Consider the following 9306-nt stretch of genomic DNA (forward strand, 5'->3'; position numbering starts at 1 on the left):
TTCTTTGTTCAATGTGCACAGTTCATGGGTCGAAGCCGGTTGAAGCTCTTAATTTTGAGCTCTCAATGTGCACCAGATTGATGCATTTAAACTTAAAATGTACAAAATTTTCTTGCGGCGGAGAATGTCACCGAACCCCCCTAGGGACAGAGGTCCACACAGCATGCCCAATTTAAAAAAAAAAAAAAAAAATTCACACAGCACCCACTGATCACAATTACTTCCAGTGGCCCTGAAAACACCTCTCAAACCTACTTAAAAAAATGATTTATGACGGACGAAATTTGCGGAGGCAGTGTGTAAACGTGATTGACACAACTTGAGGTCGTAGCCTATTTTAGATGTGAGAATTTTGGACGGCAAGATCGAACCTTTAGCGTCAGTAGCCTATTATATAATTATTATGCTCTATCGATCATTGCATAGTATCATAATCGATTCTGTTATGATGCAATGAGGTTGTTTTCATTTGTGCCCCCCTGAAAAAAAATGAATGCCCGTCCGTGAATTTGTGTCTGGCGCCGGGCCGGGTCTGTGTATAGTGAAACCTGAACTATTACTAATAAAATTGGGATCAATTATTGTGTATTTTGAATAAGCAGGTCTACTAGTATCTATTAATGGTGTACTAGTCATTTATTAATAAGTACTACTAGTATACAAACAAAGAGTTTGTTTAAATTACTAAATGTTAAAACGGCTTGCCATATTACAAATGAAATCATGAGCCTGTTTCTTTAAGGATTTGTAGGGTTTCCGGTGACGTGAGTAAGTTCAAAGTTGTAACTGTGTTATTAGTTGCACTATGGACTTTCTACGGACCCTGTGATGGAAGGACTATGCGTTGCTATTTCAAATAAATAATAAGCCGGAGCAATGATTTGCATACTGTTAGTTGCGGGGCACGGCACGGTTTTAGAGACACAGATTAAGGTAAATCAACTGATTTAAACGTTTTCCTGTGAGCTGCAAAAACGATTATGATTTCGTAAAACTTTGTGTCATTATTTTGCAGTTAGCGTTTGTAATAACTTTAATGCCACGTTGTTAATTTCTTTTCAAAAAAAGAAAGAAAAGATGTAATGCAATGTTTAACAAACATGTCTCTATATTTCAAGAGTGATATTACAGGTCTGTATGCTCATCTGGCCGGTGTGCCCAAAGCTCTGTTACCTGGAGTGGGTGGAAAGAAAATATTGGATTTCTGGTGGGAAACCGTCAACACGTGAGCCATTATATTTGTTGTTTGAATCATTGTGAAAGGTGTTTTCCATGCAAACTAATGCAACACAGTATTTACCCTCTCTCCCAGTCGCCAGCTCTTCAGTGAAGTCTATCTGGTCACGAATGCTGATAAGTATGTCCTATTTGTTCTGTCATTTGACATGTATGCCAACTAGTTTTTTTGCAATGTTTACATTTTCTTTTGTGAAAATAAGTGCAGGAAGTGTGGCTTTTTGTATGTTTAAGATACACAATAGCAGCCATTAAACTAATTTAAAATTGTATTCAAAACTGCACTCAATTCAGATACAAACACTATGAGCGGTGGGCAACAGCCAATGACTTTCCAGTGGAGAATGTTGTGAATGATGGAAGCACTACTTTGGATGACAGACTCGGGGCTGTTGCAGACCTTGAATTGGCCATCCGAAGCCGACAGCTACAAGATGACATTATGGTGGTATGACACCGCAGTGAGCTATTAAAACACTGCACACCTTTAGTCACACCTTTTTCCAAAACCTATTTTATTTGACTTAAATTGAAAGGGCTGTTTTCAATTGTGTGTTCTCATATTGCATTTGCAGATTGCAGGAGACATGCTTTGTGCTGATCAAAACTTTGATATTGCACAAGTCATTCGCTTTTTCAGATCTAAGGTAAGAGAGACTTATCATATTGACTGTGTTGTAACAAGTTGATTCTTGTGGGTGAGATGTCAAACATAGTGACCCAGTCAGGTTCGTACTTTACTGCTTGCCCCATAGTGGGATTCTCATGTGGCACAGACAACTGAATTTACTCTCTTATCATTTCATAACTTTAAATCATCATTATTTTCTACTCATTTAACCTGCAAAAATGATTTGTAATTTCGGCTCAGTTTTAATTCTCATTTCAATTTAATACTTCAGCCTGGAGAACTTGCTATATATTATGAGCTGGAGTCAGGAGAGAAGAGCTTCTCCAGAGGAATTGTTGAAGTTTGTCCGAACACCCATCGGTGAGACATGACACAGCATCTTTACGTTTATTTTTGTTGTGTTGTCATGGAAGAAGTACCCTCTGAAATTATCAAATTAGCCAAGATTAGTGTAGATTCTTTATTAAAAAAAATAAAATAATTTGTGTTCAATGGCCATTGTCATGCCCTCTTAATAGCAGGATTTTGTGTATTATCATTTATTAATTTTATCATTAAATGGAAATGTCTTTGACGTTATCAGTGACATCATGATTCAAACGAATTGTACATCAAATGAACATGAATAGCCAAGTAAATATTATATAAACATACTTGTAAAGTAAAAAAGTAGTGCTTTAAAATGCAGTGGCATCTGTTATTAAAAAAACATAGAAATAGACATTAATATCTTGCCAGGTCGGAGAAATACCCTCTGGTATTATAAAAATTAGCCAAGATTAATATTTCAGTCAATCATTTCACAATACAGTAAAAAAACTGAACTTTTAGTCCATTTTCAAAGTTACATTGACCAAGGTTACATTGAGTCAAAAGTTTGTTAGAAGGTTAGATCATATCGAAAGTTCATCTGATGGCTACATCCTAAATAAAAGGAAGTAAGATTTATTTTGTTTTATTGTTAGATCTAGAATGGAAAGTTAGTCACCATCAGACATGAAAATGGGAAGTGTGATACAAGTTTATCATAAGATAAAAATGGTTAGTAACATAATTAATCTTATCTATTAAAAATCCACCACAACATAAATAAAAATAAACTTTAAGATAGAAAAGTGACATTATGATGGCTGATTTTTTTTTTTACATATGTCAACATGTATGCTTATGTTTAGAAGTATATACTGTATGTAGACATAAATAAAAAAAGTAGCATTTTAAAATTCAAACTGACAATTAGACATTTTTTATATATGGCCCGATGGAAGATGTAATAATTATTTTTATTTATTTTTTACGGAGAGGCTGCTTACTGTAGAGACATGGGTGGCCAGCTCCCCCTCTCTAGATGTCATTAGCATAATGGGTGGAGCTAGAAGGTGGACGTCATTTGGCTCTGCATCATTCATTACAAGATTCTGAATCTATGTGCACACCAGGGTCATGCGCTTCATTGAGAAGCCTCGGGAGGGCGTCACCGCATCCCGTCTGGCAAGTGTGGTGTTCTACTGTCTGCGTAAAGAGTCCTTACCGTACATCTCTGATTTCCTTGTTCAACACCCAGACGTTAAAGATAGAACCTTTGGCTTTTTTTGGGTAAATGTTTTAAATGATCTTTTTAAAATGTAAAGCATTAAACCTTTGTTTCTGTATCTTTAAATTTAATGTTAACTTCAATATTAAATAGGATTTTACTGGTTTTAGGAATGGATTATAAATGAGGAGAAGGTTCCTGTTTATGGGATGAAGTTACCAACAGGATTTCAACTAATTGGACAAGTGGTGGGTACAAATGTAGCATTATTTTGGTTAATTTATATATATATAAATATATATATATATATCAGCAGCCATAACTTTTAGTTTTTAGTGTCACATGATCCTTCAAAAATCATTCTCAAGGCCTGTTTACACCAAGAACAATAAGTATAAAGATAACCATATTTATAACTGTATTAACATCGACATCAACAAACGATAATGCTGTTTATCCTAAGCGCACGCTGCAGGTTTATTGTCCGCCACTTTAAATGCTCGAGAATGGATTCTGATTGGCTGTCAATGTTTTTATCTTTCTTCAGCTGGAAAAAAATCGTTCTGAAAGTGATTCCAATGATATCGTTACTCTGTGCCATTATTGTATAGTTGTGGACTCTGCTATTCTTTTATATTTACAACGAGTTTTAAAACTATATCTTTATCATTATCGTTAAAGTTATCATCCTTGGTGTTTAAAAACATTTCTTATTATATTATCAATGTAAATTTTATATTAATACATGTTGAGAATTTTAACATCTGTTATTACAGGGTCTGTCTGATTACACGAAATGGCTCACTCACTATTCTTCTAAACAGCAGCTGTCCCCATCTAAACCTATTACATGCCGCTCATATGCCAGGTCAGTCAGAACACATTAGCTAGTATCCACACATGCCTACCTGCTTTTCATTACTATACATAGGTCTGTGTGTTTACTCACAGGGTTGGACTCATGGGGAACCCCTCTGATGGTTTCAATGGGAAAACCATTGCTATGACCATTGCTAATTTCTGGGCTGAGGTCACACTCATGGAGAGCCAGACTCTGGTAAAACAAACAAAAAACAGACTGAGATAAGACATCAAGAAAAGCACTGTTCTTCATATATTTCACTGTTTTTATTAAGGCCATTCTACCTCATCCTCTGAACGACCCTACGGAGTTCGGAAGCTTGCAGGATCTCTTTCAGATCAGCCGGAAAGAAGGGTTTGTCCAAACATCAAGTATTTGTCTCAGATTTTTTTGGTGTTTTTTTTTTTTTTTTTGCATGGACTTCAACAATATGGACACTTTAAACAAGGAATAAACCGTGCAAAATTAACAATCTCTCATCGTTTACTCATGATATATTCTGCAGAATGTTTACGATACAACAAAACCAATTATTATCATTAATATTAATTTATTTACCTTACAGGTATTTGGGAGGTCTGAGACTTCTACAAGCCACCTGTAAAAAGTTTTACCAGTTCTGCTCTGAAAAAGGGTGAGATCCAATGAACATAATTGAATAAATACATTCTTAAAGTCGTGATTATCTGGGTCCAATCACTTTATGTAGATATGGCTTATAATACAGTGATACAATGGCAGTGTCTCTTTTTAAATACAATACTGTCTCTTTATTGAAGTATTGTTCTATGTACTATATTGAAATAGACAAATAAGTTTGTCTCTTCTTTGTAATTGGACAGCAATACATTTCGTCATGTCTGGCAACTTGACAAATGTGTTTTCATTATCATTAGGATATACTGTATATAAATTAAGATAATAATTGATCTATAAGTATTTTGGAGATCATAGATTTCTTTGCAAACTGATTTTATTGAACTTTAATTAAAAAGAAAATCCAATCAACAACCACTGGAATGATTCAAATCCCTGCACTATATTTTTTCTTTTTTCGATAATCCATTACACTTGAGTATGTATGGAATAATACAGAAGAAAAGATCTGTTGTGTAATTGGAATGAGTAAAGACCCTTGCGCACTGAGTCCGAAATTCGCGTCCGAAATGTTCGCACGTTAAAAAATAAATACGACCTCACGTTATGTCAATCACGCTTGCACACTACCTGTGCAAGCGTGAACAATCGAATCGGGTTCGATTTTCTGCGTTTTTCGCATTCGTAGCAAGCAGTTTGAATGGTGTTTTGACAATTCAGAGCCACCGAATCACGAATACGAAAAAACGCATACGAAAATTTCGGACTCGGTGTGCAAGGGCCTTAAGACACTGACTGTATTTGCTTTCTTTTTTTGCTGACAGCATTGCTCTGTCCAAGCAAAATTTTACTCTCAAGTATGACACAAACATTCCTCGGCAAGTGGTAAGACTTATTACTAATGACATTTGTAGTTGTCTATCTAGAGTTGAAGTACTAAGAATGTGGAGTAACGCTGTACTACATTTCTTTGATGTCTTTTAGGGTTTAGCTGGCAGTAGGTAAGTAAAACGTTGACTCCAAACTTCAATGAACATTAACAATCAGTTTCTCCAAAGCTCATTCATGTCAATTTGATTTGGAATCAAACAAGATGCATTATATTCATTATTCAAGTGTCAAACACTTGCCGTTTCATCTGCTGTTATTGGGGTCAAATTTGAGTATTCTAACATTAGCATTTGGGTGTTTTCTGTGTAGTGCTATTGTGTCTGCCACACTGAAGTGCCTGATGAAGTTTTACAACATCACAGACAATGTATGTTCAGCATTCACCAATCAGTGGATAGATTTAGAACTACTTTTTAATGTTGGAAAAAACTATTAGCTTACATAAACTTTATCCTGAGTCAGGATCTTCCTAAACCAGTCAGAGCCAACTTCATCCTCAATGTAGAGACGGATGAGCTGTTCATCACAGCTGGTCTACAGGATCGAGTTGTGCAGGTGATGTATATATGCATATTAATTTGACCAATCTGACTTAGGCTGTGTGGAACATGACTGTCTCTGTATTAACTTTCTAATAGGTATATGAAGGCTTGGTTTACATGGACTTCAACAAACAGCTTATGGATGAGCGGGGTTATGGTACTGTCTTTGAACAGAAATATTATTCTGGGCAATATAAATACATTTTTTTATTACTCTACTGTATAGAAACCTAAAAAAGTTTTTGTATTTTTTTTAATGTCTCTTATGCTTACCAAGGCTGTATTTATTTGATCAAAAATACAGTGATAACCGTAAGATTGTAAAATAATATTACATTGGAGAATATATGAATTTTCAGCATCATTACTCCAGTCTTCAGTGTCACATGATCCTTCAGAAATCATTCTAATTTGCTGCTCAAGAAACATTTCTTGTTATTATCAATGTTGAAAACATTGTTTAAAAGAACAGCATTTTTTAAGTAGAAATTTGTAAGAATGTAAAAATAATTACTGTCACTTGTGCATCCTTTCTGAATAAAAGTATTCATTTAGTTTCCCCCAAACCTTTAAATGGTAGTGCATTTGCTATAGAAACCTACATTTTAAGTGGCTGTACTGCATGCCAATCTATTCTTTTATATAGGAGAATACATTCCCTTGGACATGAACGATCTTCCCTTGTTCTGGCTGGCGTACTTGAGCGATCCAAGTGATTCTGGACGGATTCACAGTAATGTTAGACAGCGATGGTTAAACGGTAAGTCCTGCTTTATGTCTTGGTTTATGTCTTGATAGTGAATAAATAAAGCTTTTCACGAGTCTTGTTCTTTCTGAACAGGTGACTCTGCTGTGGTTGAAGCGATGAAATCGTTTGCTGAACTCACAGACCAAGCCCGGTTGGTTCATCTTTGAGCATTGCTCCTTCAATAATTGTAGCGTTGTACTTTTCATCTAAAATTCGGATCATTTAAAAGTGCTTTAAAGTTTTTCTCACCGTATGCAGGGCTGCCTTCCTGTGTAAGGACTGGGCCAGACTCGCACAGCTCATGGATGAAAACTTTGAGCTACGGCGGTATGATGTTTTAAGTTGAATGGAGGTTTAACAGCATGTCACCAATCTGTGGGTTAATGTTGTAGTTTTAAGCTAAAAGAACCAACAACGAATCCTTCATTATGTGGTTTAAATCAAACAGGATTTTAATATAAGTTCATTTATAAATAGCTAAATAGATACCACTGTTGAAGTTACATTTTGCCATCAGGTCGGTGTATACTGAAGAATGCTTGGGCCCTGGAAATCTGAAAATGGTACAGCTTGCGAGACAGGTAAATGAATGTCAATGCATTGTTCCCCTAATATATGTGGTAAATTAACTGGTGCACTAAGTTAATCCATAATACTAGAAGTAATCTGACCTGCAGAAAAAAAGCAGCACGTCTGAATGATTTTTTCCTTGTCTGTGCAGTTTGAATCTGCTGTCAAATTGCCCGGCAGTGGTGGTGCTGTGGTGGGCTTGTGTATGGACCAAGAGCGGCTGGTATGGCAGATCTTTTGACTTTTATATAATGTAATTTAATTTATGCAATGTGTGAATTACCGTAATTAGGAGGCAACAAGTAACTTAGGATTCTACTCCGAGCTATTCATGTGCTATGGGAAATTCTAACTTTCATAACATCAAAACTTTTGTTGTAGATACACTGTCTGTAAACCATTTTAATGTCTTTGGTTTATAATTGAAATTATTCTATATTAAGACATTATGAATTATATCAAACATAAATGTACACTAGTGTTCAAAGGTTTGTGGTCTGTAAGATTTTTTAAATGTTTTTGATCTAAAGATCTAAAATATTTTAATATTTAATATTTTAAAATGTAATTCATTCCTGTGATGGCAAAGATGATTTTTCAGCATCATTACTCCAGTCTTCAGTGTCACATGATCCTTCAGAAATCATTCTAATATGCTGATTTGATGCTCAAGAAACATCTCTTAGTATTGCTAAAAAACTTTACTGTCACTTTTGATAGATTTAATGCATCCTTGTTGAATAAAAGTATTAATTTCTTTCTTTAAAGAAAATAATGAATGACCCCAAACTTTTGCAACGTAGTGTATGTATATAGCTACCGATCTACTTTAAACTGCTGCCATTTTTGTTGTTTTTACGACATTAAAACAGTCAAGTTAGAGAAGCGTGACATTCCAACTTGTAATTATGAGTTTGATGCTTTTTTATTTTATTTTTACTGGTCTAGTAATAATCTACTGGTAATTGCACAAATGTTAACATGATGTGAAAACAGCATCAACTATCATAAACGGATCTTGTAACTGGCTGATTTGAAATTAAATTGAACTGGATGTGGTATATATTTTTGTGCCCCAGTGTAAAAAATATATTTCATGTTTTACCACTAGGTGGAGATGAAGAGGGCTTTCCAAGAGGCGGGATGTGTGTTTTGTCTAATTGTGCCTTATGACCCGTCAGTGCAGGGTCAGAACTGATCACTCGGAGAAATGGTTGTATTAATTGTTGGCCAAGAAGCTGAGATATAAAGGCTCTGCTAAAGGAACATAGCTTAAAGGCATAGTTCACCCCAAAATTTTAATTTTTACAATATACATTATAAACCTGTATGACTTTATTTGTTCTGTGGAACATAAAAGAAGATCTTTTAAGATTTTTTGGATGTCAATGGTAGCCAAAGCTGTTTGGTTACTAACTTTCTTTAAATTTTCATCTCTTGTCTTCCACAGAAGTCATGCAGGTTTGGAACGACATGAGAGTGAGTAAATGATGACAGAATGTACATTTTTGGGTGAACTATCCCTTTATATTTGTTTTAACCAGTTTTGAACTTAAGTTTAAATGAACTTGTCAATGCTTTCCTATTTCAGACTTCTATATCACAGGTCATTGTTTAGGAGTAGGTGGGGCTCCAATTGTTGTACGTTTCAGATAGAACGAGAAACAATTGACCTTGCTATGGCCTTCCACACCC

At 35.2% G+C, this 9306-nt stretch overlaps 1 protein-coding gene across 1 annotated transcript; it reads left to right on the plus strand.

Moving 5' to 3' along the window:
- The first annotated feature begins 798 nt into the window (after positions 1-798).
- gkup (glucuronokinase with putative uridyl pyrophosphorylase) lies at positions 799-8985 on the plus strand. The gene is made up of 23 exons (XM_056263338.1): positions 799-933; positions 1119-1225; positions 1313-1357; positions 1531-1684; positions 1812-1883; positions 2139-2227; positions 3307-3463; positions 3572-3649; positions 4178-4269; positions 4353-4458; positions 4538-4617; positions 4829-4897; positions 5685-5745; positions 5845-5861; positions 6061-6118; positions 6214-6306; positions 6390-6450; positions 6940-7053; positions 7135-7192; positions 7300-7368; positions 7559-7622; positions 7763-7834; positions 8723-8985. Exons 1-23 carry the CDS (start codon positions 877-879, stop codon positions 8807-8809), a joined length of 1860 nt encoding a protein of 619 aa, XP_056119313.1. The 5' UTR covers positions 799-876; the 3' UTR covers positions 8810-8985.
- The last annotated feature ends 321 nt before the right edge of the window (positions 8986-9306 follow it).

This window comes from Rhinichthys klamathensis, unplaced genomic scaffold, assembly GCF_029890125.1.
Source record: "Rhinichthys klamathensis goyatoka isolate OS25496 unplaced genomic scaffold, OSU_Roscu_1.1 h1tg000206l_1, whole genome shotgun sequence".
Classification (NCBI taxonomy): Eukaryota; Metazoa; Chordata; class Actinopteri; order Cypriniformes; family Leuciscidae; genus Rhinichthys; species Rhinichthys klamathensis.